We start from the raw sequence: 14430 nt of genomic DNA on the forward strand, positions 1-14430 counted from the left end.
TCTGACCTCCTAGTGACTAAAGCAAGGTCAGACAAGCACGTGTTCGGCTGTTAGGCTGCCGTGTTTATGATTTGTGATCTTTGGGAGAAATGAAGTATGTGCCAACAACTCAAATATTCTCAAATCCCTGGCTACCCCAAAAAGAATTTGCCTGTTAATACCTCTTCTCTCTGAAAAGTTTTGTTTTTTCCAGCTCTGAGTTGGCTATTTTGTCCCTTCCTTCCTTCCTTCCTTCCTTCCTTCCTTCCTTCCTTCCTTCCTTCCTTCCTTCCTTCCTTCCTTCCTTCCTTCCTTCCTTTTTTGAGACAGGGTTTCTCTGTGTAGCTTTGGAGCTTGTCCTGGAACTTGTTCTGTAGACCAAGCTGGCCTCTGCCTCCCAAGGGCTGGGATTAAAGGCGTGCGCCGCCGCCGCCACCACCACCCCGTTGAGTTGACTATTTTCAATAGTTTTAGCTTAAAGGCTAGGTGTAGTGGCCAGCCTGGTTTACATAGTGAGTTCCAGTACAGCCAGGACTCTGTAGAAAGACCCTGTCTCATAAAAACAAGTTTCTTGTTTGTTCCAACCAATAAAGAAATAGGACTGACCATCTATGCCATTAAAGGACAACCCATGACAAATTACATTCTATTTGTATTCCACTCAGAGATTCCAGCAGTGTTGCTTCTGACAAACCCTTGGAAGAGGAGTGGTCTATATTTGCACAAACCTTAGATAGGAACATAATAAAAGAAAGTATTTATGGCTTCTTTGATTTGAAATAGTTTTGCTTTTTATTTTTACAATACAATGTGCAGTAAGACATCTCAAGATAACAAGTAGAGAAACAAGACAGTACAAAGGGAGATCAACAACGAATGCCAACGTAATTACCTTCATTAAGGATGAATCCCTGTTTAATATTTTCTACACATTCACAAAAATTACATTCAAATCATTCCTTGTCAGTATTTACTCCTTAGGCCATGAGAGAAGGAAAACAATCCACACACTAGATTTCCATAGAAAACTAATCTGGACTAGTCTAAATACTAATGTCCTATTTGTTCTGACATAGGGAAATTCAAGAAATGATGGTTCTTCCTTGTTTGGGTTTCCCGAGAACATGTCATTAGCTGATATTGTCTACTTTGTTTCTGAGACAGGATCTCATGTGGCTGATGGTAACTGTGAGCTGCTGTCCCTTCTGCTTCCACTTTCAAAGCTCTGGGACTACAGCTATGAACCCCATGTTGGTTTTCTGTGGTGTTGGGGATCTAGACAGGGCTTTGTGAATGCTAGGTAGTACTCTACCAACTGAGCTATGTTCCTGCCAACCACAATATCATTTCTGAGGCTTCCCTAGCACTGCAGTTTCCAATCAGAACCACAGAGGGATAGGGAATTGAACTGGCCCTCACACTGTACAATTACAGTTATAACAGAGCTTTTTTTTTCTTTTTTTTTTTAAGCACAGCTAAACTTTTCACTGTTCAGGGACTATTATTGAGCATTATTAGATTCATAATCACTAGGATTTAGAAAATTTCAGGATATATACTATCCATGTATGGATATGAGTAAAGTTAGGATCTTACTGACTTTGAAAAATCTCAGTCTAAAAGAATCCATGGTAGCATGGTATGTGCCTTTATAGGCCATGTGTTTGAGTCTTGATCCACATGGCCCCACTGTCACCAGTGGCAGTGACATTACTTAAAATTTACTCAAATCCAATCATCGTTTTGCTTTGTTTTGTTTTGTTTTTTTCCTTTCTTTCTTTGAGACAGAGTCTCATGTAGCTCTGGCCAGCCTTGAACTCTAGATCTTCCCGCTGGGGTTTCAGGTGTGCATCAAGTCTCTGTTAGTCAGAGCTCTACTGACCATAGACTACCATTCATTCCTGAGGAGAAAACACAGTGGAAAACTGAGAAGATTTAATCGTTAAGTGCTAAGTAAATTGACCTTCAATGTTGACAAGGGTGTGGACTTGTCATTTTTCCTGCTGTAAACTGGGAGTGTTCAGACTGTGTAGCATTCCTTCCCTTGACCCAAGTACATTCCTTTTTTCCTAAGGAAAATTGTTTTTAAAATGTTTCTAAATAGACACACTTGCCAGCCAACTACAAAAGCCATGCAAAAACTGAACATAAAAAGATATCACAAACTCTAATTTGTTTCAGTAAGATTATCTAGAAGAGAAATCAGACACATAAACGTCACTGACAAGACATTAACAGCTGCTTATGCTAAGTCACAATTCAGTATCATTCCAGTGTTTAGCTTTGGGAACATGAAATGCTGTAGCTAATTAAGATCAAGACATTCACATTTGAGGTTCGTTGTTACACATTACAGTTTCCTTAAAGGCTTGAAAAGACTACAAGTTAACTTGCATGCAGACTTGTAGACTCTGCATTTAAAGCTGTAGTTGTAGAAACGGTACAAAAATTGTATTAGTGCCAACATTTAAGATTTAGCAAGCTGTTGTACTCCGGTCCCAAGGTAGACCATGTTAGGACAAAAACTTGTCTGTAGATGCTTAAATAAACTTTCCTCCATTGTCATTTTCTAAATGCTCAATGACTCTTAAGTCTTCCTTCTGATCTTAAAGTTGATTGTCATGGTATTCCCTCAGTGTATATGTGTATAGAAATTTGTTCCAATGCTGAAGACAGCTATTTATTAGTCTATTAAATATCAGTATACAGTACAGCAGATTTCCAGTTTGATACTTACATACGTAGCAGTCATAGATAAAATTCTGTACTCTGATTAAAAAATGCAGAAACTGTCAAATGTGGTCATCTTTCCATGGAAATAAAAACTATTTCCATCACAAGGAAGAAATTTCAAAAGTCAACACAGTTCATACTATCACAATTTACTAAAAGAATTAGAAAATTCTATCTTTAAAAATGTCAGCATCTTTTGTACACTTTTAACCACACTAGAGGCTGCTGAGGGCATTCTCATCCATGAAGTCCGAACTAAAAAGTTGGTTCTTTTTTTTATTTTTATTTTTTTAAGACAGGGTTTCTCTGTGTAACCCTGGTGGTACTACAACTCAGAGGTCCACCTGCCTCTGCCTCCTGAATGCTGGGATTTAAAGGCATGCCCTGCCAGGCCCAGCAAAGTTGGAACTTCTGATGGAATGTTTTTTCAGAATGAAAAGACATACAAATTTACACTTTAAAAAAGTCACTTCCAAACTAAAGCGGCACTTTTTTCCCAAGAAAACTAAATCAATTGTTTAAGAAAATACTGTTATTCCCAGTGCACAGAAGCACAGCCCCTTCTCCCAATAATCGCACAAAGTCATTTAAGTGTTAAATAATGTTAATATTTATAACTCTGTGAGACATGGAGTATTATGTATATACATACATGTTTTTTCATTGACATCTGACTGAGAGGCAAAGAGTTGGGAAGGTGAAAACAAAAGGTTTCTCCAGGATAAATCAGAAATGCTCTGAAGAAAGTTCCCATTTTAAATCTCCAAACAAGCCAAGGATCCCTAAAGCCATGCCCAGAAAACAAGTTTTGTATACAAACCTCCTAAGGGACCTTTCTCACTAGTTTGGGATCTACAAATAGGTGAGCTGCTTATTCTGCCTCCTTCAACCTTATTCTCAGCATTGAGGCCATCTTCCTGTTGGTGGTTTGCCAAATAAAGTTCAACATGATGACATGGGATAAAACAGCTGTTTCCTTCACCTTAGCCAAGTAGATGGCACCCACTGAGGTTCAGTGTCCAGTTTGTTAATGAGCCTAAGCAATTCTTGATAGGCTTTATCAAGATCTGAATTCACAATTGCAGTGTCAAAGTAGTGGCCATTGTTTTGTTCCATCTCTCTAGTCTTCTCAATGATCTCCCTTAACTCTTCAGGCTGCAATGAAAAAAATAAAAACTGTGAGGTCATACAGAATACAGAATGAGTCAGGAGTGTCACTACATGGCTTTCCTTTTGTCTGTGGTAGACCCAAGAGCTGCCTGGGCCACCTTGGCATCAGTACTTTAGAATTCCTGTTTGAATCCTGGTTTATATCACTTCATGTATTTCCATTTTTAGGTTTGAAGAACATGGGCGATTACTCTGAATTCCCTAAACATGTTCATTTTCAAACATTTTATGACATAATAACCTGTATCCAAAAGTAACATTGGCGGCTGGAGAGATGGTTCAACAGTTAAGAGCACTACTTGTTCCTGCAGAGGACCCAGACTCAGGTCTCATATGACATTTCAAAACCATGGGTAGCTCTGTTGTCCCTTCTGACCTCGTAGGGGACCATAGGCATCCGATACAGACATAAATGCAGGCAAAACACCCATACACGTAAAAAATAATAAATCTTTAAAAAAAATAGCAACAACGTGTATAATATGGAGTCCAACTTTAAGACTAGAGTAAGTGCTCTAAAACATTCTTTACTCGAGCACTTGCTTCTGCTGGGCTTGCTGGCACACACCTTTAATCTCAGCATTATGGAGCAGAGAAGGGTGCGTTTGAGGGCAGCCTGGTCTACATAGTTCCAAACCACCCAGGGCTAAAGAGTGAGACCTTTTCTCAAAGACAACAACAAAAATGCCTTTATGTGTGTGGCAAATTTAGGTAGAATTAACATTATGGGAGAAGAAAAATATTAATATATTGAGTTATCTTTTGCTAAGAAAATCTAATAACACTGGGGGAGGTATTCCACTTAATACACTTTAAAACTCAGTTTTCAATGTACAAAAGATACTTTTTTCTTTTCTTTCTGAGACAGGATCTGGCTGTGTATCCCCAGGCTGGCCTTGAACTCTTTGCTACATCTAGTGCGGGATAACAAGTGTATACCACCACTCTGGGCTCTCCTAAGGAAAACTGTCCTTAACTTTTTTTCTTTTCCTTTTTCTGATGCAGTGTTTCTCTACATGGTCTGGTTATCCTAAAATTTCCTATGCAGACTAGGCGGGTATGGAACTCACAGACATCCACTTACCTTTGCCTCCTGAGTGCTAGTATTAAAGGTGTGTGATGTCAAGACTGGCCCTACAAAGGACAGTTTAAGATGCAAGAGTATCCCACCAGAGTCTGGGGAATAATATAAAATGGGCTACTTTAAAATGCTGAGTAAAGGAAATGATATTTAATGGAAACAAGCCAGTGACAAGGCTATCAGCAAAAATTATCCAGAATCCTATAATAATCAGGCTCACGGTCAAGAAATGAAAACTACCCCAAACCACACTTATCAGACAAGATGGCTAATAAACTTCAGGCCAAATGTTGAAGTCACACATCACTGTATTGGGCCCACAAAATGACTTCCACTTAACTGTAACAGGAAACAGTAAAATCATGGCAACTCTTCCACATCTGATTTCCATTTTGAAATGCTGTGATTGGGTACCCAAGATGCTTTGTTCACAGCAGACTTTATCATCATAACACAACACTATGACATTTTTATAAAACTTGTGTATTCAAAGTTTGAGATTAGTTGTTAACAAACTAAAGCATTACTTCATCTTTTACAGCATTTACTACATTATATCTGAATTTCTTGTTCAAATTATAGACCATGATTAGATAAAATGTTTTGCCTAAAAATTTTATGAACTAAAAAAATTAACTTCTCATCAAAACCTGTCATCTATCACTTCATATCATCTACTCTTAAAGTCCCCTCCCCAAATCTAGGATAGATTCCACAACCAAGAGTACAAGGCACTCACTAATGGTAAGTAACACCGTTACTACTAAGATTGGTGTTTACCTACTAGTTATATCATGTGATAAAGTAACACAAGACTGGTCTACATAGTTTCAAGTCACCAAGGGCTTCACCATGAGACCCTGTCTGGAAGATAACACGCATACATAGAAAATACATACATACAAATGTAAGTGAAATATACCGCCCTCTAGCCAACAAGAGCCGAGCAGACACTTTTACAAGTGTGCATGGACATTAAGAGTGGGTGGTGGACCATAAAAGAAAATTCAATACATTTCAAAAGATTAACATCCCTTGGGATCCATTCTCTGGTAATGATGGAACTGTACTTCAGTAATGTATTCTTTAAAATCACCAAATAGGTGAAAATTAACATTTCTAAATAACCCATGAATTAAAGATAAAAATGACAACGGAAAGAATATTTAAATAGAAAAGACAAGAATGATAGAAACTCTCAGGTTTTCTAAAGTGTTTTGGTAATTCTGTTCAGTCTTGCTATCAGTTTCTAATCAATTACTCAATTTCTACAGAAAAGCCTGATGAGATTATTTTTCATCTCCTCTGGGAAAGTTAACAGTTTTCTTGAGATATAATTCATACACCATACAATTTATCAATTTAAAATATATGATTCCATAGTTTTTAGTATGGTTGTAGAGTTATGCAATTAATACCATAATCAATTTCAGAAAAAAATTCACCCCCACTTGTGGTTTGAATGAGAATGGGTCATATTTTTTGAATGCTTGATCCCTGGTTGGTAGAACTATTTTAGGAAGGATTAGGAGGTGTGGTCTTGTTGGGGTGTCACTGGGGCTGGGCTTTCAGGTTTCAAAAGCCCACGCTGGGTCTAGTCTCTGTCTGACTCCAATATGTAAGTAAGCTTTTGGCTATTACTTCAGTACCATGCCTGTGTGCCATATTCCCCACCATTAAGGTCATAGACTCACCCTCTGAAACTGTAAGCAAGCCCCCAATTAAATGATTTACGTTGCCTTGGTCATGGTGTCTCTACACAGCAACAGAACAGTAACTGAGACACCACCTAAAAAATATAAGCTTGTAGCCATTAACCTTCCCCCCCATCTCTTAGCAATTACTAATTTATGTCATGTATCAACAGATTTGTCTAGTCTGGACATCCCATATGAATAGAATCATATAACTTGTGGTCTATTGAGTCTGAATTTTTTTCAATTAGCATAGTATTTTTATTTCCCTTGTTGTATTATGCACCAGTACTTCATTGTTCTTTATTGTCTGTTTTTCAAGATATAACAGTAAAGTTATGAGAATCAAAACAGTGTGGGATTAGTCTAGGTGCAGAATAGAATCCAGAAATAAAAGTGTCAGCACAGTGGCTCAGCAGGTAAATGAGCTTACCCAAACATCTGTGGAGAGAATCAATTCCACAAGGTTGTCCTCTGACCTCCACATGTATCCCGGCACACGCCTATTCCCACCATCATGCATATACATACAAATATATGTACAGTACCAAATAACATTACAAAGACAGACTTTTCAACAAACATTGTTGGAACAATTTGATATCCACATTATTTCAAAAACAATAAAACTAACTTGTCAAATCACACTAAGACTATGATTAATTTAACCAAATACACAAACTAAAACTAGGAATATTTAAGAAGAAAATGCAGGATAATATCTTTACATTTTTTAGATATGCCTAAAATTCATTAACTGTAAGAAAATGAATAAGTGAACTTCACTAAAATCGGTCATTTCTCTGGCAGGGTGTTATGGCACATGGCTGCATTCCCAGGACTTGGGAGGCAGTGCGAGGCAGAGAAAGGCAGGAGGATTGACAGTTCCATTTTACCATGAGCTACATAGCAAGATCCTGTTTTCAAATCAAACCAAAACTTACTCCTCATCACCAAAGGATGAAGCTTAAAAAAAAAGAAAAAGAAAAAAAGACAGCTAGATGTGGTGGTGTATGCCTTTAATACCCAACACTCAGGAAGCACAAATAGGTGGGTCTCTATGAATTCAAGGCCACCCTGGTCTACACAGCAAGTTTCAGGCTACTGAGACCCATCTTGAAAACAAAGAAACAAAGGACCAAACAAACAAAACAGCACACAGAGATCTGGAGAAAATAACTGAAATATATAAATGTGCTAAGGGACTACGAATATAGCTTAGCTGGTAAAAAGTGCAAGCCTGGCAATCTGAGTTCAATTCCTGGGACCCATGTAAAGGTGGAAGGAGAGAACCATTGCCAAAAAGTTGACCTCTAACCTTACCCTCCACATCATGGCACACAAGCACCCACATAAATGTATACATGCATATAAACAGTAAAAAATAATGCTAAAAGAATACAAAACCAACCCAACTTTTTAAAAATGACAAGGCTTGGAGGCCTTCATAGAATATGCTCAAATGCCCACATGAAAAGATTTTCATTATTCATCAGGAAAATGCAGATGAAAACCATATATAACATGGACTCATCAACACATTCAGCAAATATCTAAAATAATTTAGAACTTTTTTCCCTTTCTGTTCCAGAACATGTTTGAAAATGAAGAGAAGAAAAACCAAAGCAAAGTTCCGGTAAAAAGAAGATAGTTCTGGAACTCTGCAAATGTGGAATAGTTAAGGAGAAAAGTGGATGATTGCCAGGGATTTGCTGAGTCCTTTGGAGTGGGGAGGAGGCAGCAATATGATCACCTTGGAAATGTCAGACCTTGATGGAGATTAAAGCGGTTTTAAGGAATTCTAGAGGTTCTAATAGATCTGGGGTTAGTAGTAAGAGATATGGGGTGTGGTGGTCAGGAGCAACCCTCTTATTTGGAGAGCTGCCATGGTTCAGTCAGCTGCAGCTGTGGCAGTTTGGGGGCAAGTGACATAGAAAGAATAATAAGCTTGATAGCTGGTGCTGATACAGCATCTCAGCTCCAGGAGATTAGAGAAGAGTAGTTTCTTCCTTGACGTCAGTGGAATGATACAGCACTGTGACAAGTTTACCTTTGGATTCTTGCCCTCTTTGGCTAACAATGCCCGAAGTCTTTCTTGGGAAGGTGGAGCAATGAAGATGATATATGGTTTCAGATCTGAATTCCGGAGAGTCTTCAAAGACTGTAAAGACATTTGGGTTTTAAAAATAACTCTGATCATCAAACTACTTCTCAATAATATATATTAAAATGTCTATCAATGTTTCCAAACATCTTATCATAAATTATTCATAATATCTTGAGATATCAACTTCATTCACTGTAAAAGCATATAAATTCATATATATTATGTTAGTCTAGTGTTCTGTATACTAAAGTAGAGGTAAAAGACATTGATAATAAATATGATAATAAATCATGTGTATTATAATAAGCACATTAAAATTCATTTTTGAGGAATTAGAACCCAGGCAGTTAATTGCCTTTCTAGGTGAAGATACTAAAAAGCAAAACCAGAGAGAAAAACTTCCTATACACAGGCCAAACACACCCAAGACAAAGCACACTGTGTGCAGTGAGACACTGTATTCACACTGCTCTATCATGCATAACTGTGCACACTCAAGCTAAAGTACTCTAACAAGCAGTATTACACAGACATGCCCTTTCTTATGTGAAGAAACATTAGTATGCTAAACTATTTGAAGTCTTATGGTAATATTTGTTAATCCAAATAAAGAATTCCAAAAGAAATAAAAAAGTTTCCTTAATAAAATGTTTGATTAAAATAGCACAAACCTAGTGCCTCTGCCCTCTAAAAACCCATACCCAAAATGAATAAAGAAAAAAACTAATCACTATTTTGGGAAGCTATTTAAGAATCAACTTCTGTCTGTGTACATCTACTTAATGCCACTGATTTTGTGGCTTGAGTTGCTATCAGCAACAGATTTGGCCACATTTTTTTTTTTTAAATTTTATTCATTTATTATGTATACACTCTTATTGCCTGCATGCCAGCAGAGGGCACCGGATCTCATTCAAGGTGGTTGTGAGCCACCATGTGGTTGCTGGGAATTGAACTCAGGACCTCTGGAAGAACAGTCAGTGCTCTTAACTGCTGTTCATCACCAGCCATCTCACCAGCCCTTGGCCACATTTATTAAGAGTTCTATGTTAAAGCTGAATCTTTTATAAAAGGCAAAACATTTCCATAGCAAACAAAATCTTTAAAGCCCCAAATTTCTCTCTCTCTCTCTCTCTCTCTCTCTCTCTCTCTCTCCTCTCTCTCTCTTTTTTTGGTTTTTTCGAGACAGGGTTTCTCTGTGTAGCTTTGGAGCCTATCCTGGCACTCGCTCTGGAGACCAGGCTGGCCTCGAATTCCTGAGTGCTGGGATTAAAGGCCTGCACCACCAACACCTGGCGCAAAGCCCCAAATTTCTAAAGGTAATGTTTAAAATAGAAATCTAAGAAGCACTGGCTGGTAATTTTAAGTTTGGGTCACTCTGTCAGATAGGTAAATTTAAGGTTTTATCACTCAGATAGCAGAATCTTGACTGTGGTACTTGTGAGTGGTTGAAACAATGGCCTTAAAACTGGGAGTGATGGCTCAGAGGTTAAGAGCACCATCTGCTCTTCCAGGGTTCCTGAGTTCAATTCTCAGCAACCACATGGTGGCTTACAATCATCCATTATGAGATCTGGTGCCCTCTTCTAGTGTGCAGATATACATGGAAGCAGAATGTTGTATACATAATAAATAAATAAAATCTTAAAAAAAAACAAAACAAAAACTAAGAATAACATTTGAATTTTCTAATTTTTCTCAGATCAGAAAAGGGTAGAGACTTATAGTCAGCACTAGAGTTAACTATATTTTTAGTTTCAAAAAAATATACATGTTGAAAGTGAAAGAGATTTAGCTACATATTTGGTTTTACAAAAAGAATGGAAAATTGCAGTAGAACTTAAAATAATCTGTCGTTCTTGGACCCAAATACAGTTTTTACTAGATTAGTTTACAAAACATGTCCTCAAGTTCAACACTCTAAAACACAATTCTAGTTCACCTGTGTTCGCAGACTTAAAAGACATATTTTGCCAGAGTTGATCACTTGTCGTACAGAATCGATGCTGGTTCCATACAAATTTTTCTCAAATTCACCATGTTCAATGAACTTGCCAGCTGCTATATCTGCTTCAAATGCTTGCCGTGAAACGAAGTGGTAATCTCTACCAGCTACTTCATGGTCTCGCCTATTCCGAGTTGTATCTAAGCAAACACAATCAGATAAAAATAATGAACACAAGGGCCTGCAGGGAATGACTGGAGGTCAAGAGCATATTCTGGCCTTTCCAGAAGACCTGAGCTCAGTTCCTAACACTCTCATCAGGTAGCCTACAGCTCCGGGTACATGGAGCCTGCTTCTGCTCTCCACAGGCAAGTGCACTAACATGCATACCCTCTTCTCCCAATATACATACAAATAAAACAAATCTTTAATAATAATGTTAGTAAACATGGATCAGCATGGAGTAAGATCAATCCAGGAAGAATTTTTATTTTATAACACAAATTATGAAATAATGAACTGAGGAAATGTTAAGGGCCTGTGTGTTTAGCACTGTTCCTATGGAGACATGAACAAAAACTATTTATACTCTCTTACTAGTTAACCTTAGTTACCTTGATCCATTTGGTTTATACTGTAAAACACTGCCAAGTCATCTTTCCTTAAAATGTATTTCCATAAGAGTAGGTACTATGTAATCTTAAATTTGTATTCAGAAATTAGGTCTAAATTTCTATCTTCAACATCAGTATTTAAAGAATCAGGAATTGGGTTTCCTATGTAATAGGGAAAGGGGCCCAAACTAAAAAAATTTTTTAGAAAATCCCCTAGTGCCATACACTTAGGAAAATTTTAATTCCTTAAGACTACCTTTAGCTGGGCGGTGGTGGCACACACCTTTAATTCCATCATTCAGGAAACAGAGGCAGATAGATGTCTGTGAGTCTGAGGCCAGCCTGGTCTACAGAGTAAGTTCCAGAACAGGCGCCTAAGCTACAAAGAAATCCTGTCTCAAAAAACAAAAACAAACAAAAAGAACTACCTTTAATAAAAACTTGCCATCAGGTTTGGTTAAACAAATTTCCTCTTTCATTGACAATATTGTTTCAATAAAATGAAATTTTCCCTGTGTAGTTAAGATTCTGAGAAAAGCACAGGAAAATGGGAATGTGTCCAAACTTACGAGGGACTGCAGATGCAAAGCGGTCTTTTTCTTTGTTCATGAGTCTCTGACGCAGTTCATTCTGGCCGCAGTTCTGTGGACCAATCAAGATAATAGGTCTTTTCCTATTTGCTGGCTGATGGTAAAGTGACATTTCCTCGTATGTTAAGATCTCTTCATTGTCATAATCTTTGGGAAAGAAAGAGTTGAAAATTTCAGATATAATTAATGCCATGTCATAGATACTTTCTTACATAAAATAGCTAGGTTTTGTTGGTAGTGTTGAGTGCTTGTTTTTGAGGCAGGAGCTTGTTCCGTAGCCCAAGCTAGCTTCAAACTTGTGGCAATCCTCCTGCCTTAGCCTCCCAAGTGCTGAGATTACAGGTGTTTAAACCACCCTGTCTAATTTAAAAGTAACTAGTTTGCAAGTGAACACTGTAACACAGGAGACTGCTAGGGGATATTTATGTGTCAGTTTCATAAAGACTACACTTAATAGGGTTATTTTTAGGATCAGATATAATGGAGAGCAAGTATGGATAAACATCCGCACACAGTGGCTATGACTAGTATATCTGAGAGTGCTAGAATGCTTTCCTGTACTTACACAAATTAAAAATAAATCACACTTATACTATTTATCCTCTGATCCAGAATCATGACTCAAAATACAAGCTATAAGGAGTGAGGTAACACTCCTAAAAACCTAAGATAAGATGAAGCCAAAGCTATCAAGTCAGAACAAAGGCAAGCAATTAGCAGCCCTTATGAGGAAGAGGCACCAGGAAGTTCCATAAGGGAGGGAACCTTTTTAGTCTTGCTAGTATCCACCATAAGAGTTGGAGCTAGAATTTAAAAATTCTAACTCAGCTGTTTAATTAGCTGTAACAATTTAAGCAGAAACTTTAATATCTGAACTTCCATCTCATCTTGTAAGTCTGCAACCTCAAGGAATTTACTGTGAGACAAAAGTACAGTACATCATTTATTGCCATGGAGCACAGCAAGTACTTTAAGCAGCACTGACAATTGCTGCTTTTCTCAAAGTCAAAATCACACTGGTGGCATTCTGATTCCCAGACTTACTCAATTCTACATCTGGGGGCTTCAGATTTGCCAAGTATCCTACAGTATAGAAGCTCTCAGGGCCATACTGATCAACTCGAGTCTGTTTTAAGAAGTAGAACATTTACCTCAAATGCATGAGGTCTCAGGTTCAGTTCTCTGCACACAGAGAGATTGTGAGTGGAGGCAGAAAGGAAAGGAAATAAAACAGTTCATCCCCAGACTTAGATCTGAAATGTACTAGCAAACAAAGATATTAACCAGTTTAGATAGTAAGATTAACAACTTTTTGAATCTTCTTATTTACATAATATACCAAGCATAATGGATGCTTGATTTAGAAAGCAATTACTTAAAGCTGATTGGATTTTAGATTCAGCATCATATAGAATATCTAATAATCTAGCTGGGTGGTGCACACCTTTAATCCCAGCACTTAGTAGGCAAAGGCAGGCAGATCTCTGGGTTCAAGGCCAGTCTGGTCTACATAGTGAGTTTCAGGACAGCCAGGGCTGCACATAGAAACCCTGTCTCAAAAAACAAACAGCAAACAAACTTTTCTCTACTAGTTTAATTTATGGTTCACATTCTTGAGAAATAAGCCTTAAAGATTTTTAAAGTCATGCTTCTGACTTATTATTTGTCTTTTCTAATGTGGACCAAAGCAGGGCAAAGAAATTTAAACACAATGAAGACCAATCAAAAAGGTTATGAATCCAGAAAATAAGGAAAATCACAAGTGGTGGTGATGGCTGACCTAGGTTGTAGGTGCCCCAATCAGGGCCATAAGCTGTCAGTCAGTACAGTGGATTGTTGTCCCTGGGAACATAAGCCCAGTATTACCAGAGCTCTGGATTTTGAGAGATGTCATGACTTTAAAACTTCTAATTAAAGCAATCTGTCAAGGTAAGATAAACACCTTGTGTGCTGGCCTTAGCTGTAAGTGGTGTGCTCTGTAAAATGAGTCTTTGTGAGTTAAGATATTGTAAACATACTTCATATTTTATTTCAACCACATTGTTTTGAAAAAAATTGTTAGAGGGAAATAATTTTTTCAAACACCATAAATAGAGAAAGAAAACTTAAGGAAACATTATTGCAGATATTATAAATACAATTCCTACCATACCTGAGATTAGAACTTACCGTCATTTTTATTGGCGTTATATAAAACCTTTTTCCTCTTCTTTTTATTCTTCTTTGCACACCACAGTTTTCCTGTTTTATCAAAAAATAGTCATAAATACAGTATGTATTTCCTTAAACAATGCTATTTCAAACTTAAATTTAAGATTTAACACACTGTTGACAGAACTATTTTTAATTTGTCATTTTCTATTAATTATACACTATAGACAGATGCTAATTTCATCATTTTTTACATCTAAAGATAATGAGTTTGCCTCTTATATTCGCCTTCAATGCATACACCTTTCTTTCTTGACAATTCTCTGTGTATATTCATCATGGTTCCAGATTAAAACCCAGTGCTCT

At 37.4% G+C, this 14430-nt stretch overlaps 1 protein-coding gene across 10 annotated transcripts in view; it reads right to left on the reverse strand.

Moving 5' to 3' along the window:
* Positions 1-747: 747 nt before the first annotated feature.
* The window catches only part of Mpp5 (membrane palmitoylated protein 5), an 81723-nt gene continuing 68040 nt past the window's right edge, over positions 748-14430 (reverse strand). For all 10 annotated transcript variants that reach the window (XM_027418345.2, XM_027418350.2, XM_027418348.2 and 7 more), the window contains 5 exons: positions 14083-14154; positions 11893-12060; positions 10707-10909; positions 8708-8818; positions 748-3867 (listed from right to left, as the gene is read on the reverse strand). In XM_027418345.2, coding sequence (XP_027274146.1) covers positions 3691-3867; positions 8708-8818; positions 10707-10909; positions 11893-12060; positions 14083-14154 — 731 coding nt within the window. In that variant the 3' untranslated portion in view covers positions 748-3690. The remainder of the gene's footprint in view (positions 3868-8707; positions 8819-10706; positions 10910-11892; positions 12061-14082; positions 14155-14430) is intronic.

The sequence above is a fragment of the Cricetulus griseus genome, chromosome 5, assembly GCF_003668045.3.
Source record: "Cricetulus griseus strain 17A/GY chromosome 5, alternate assembly CriGri-PICRH-1.0, whole genome shotgun sequence".
NCBI classification, from domain to species: domain Eukaryota; kingdom Metazoa; phylum Chordata; class Mammalia; order Rodentia; family Cricetidae; genus Cricetulus; species Cricetulus griseus.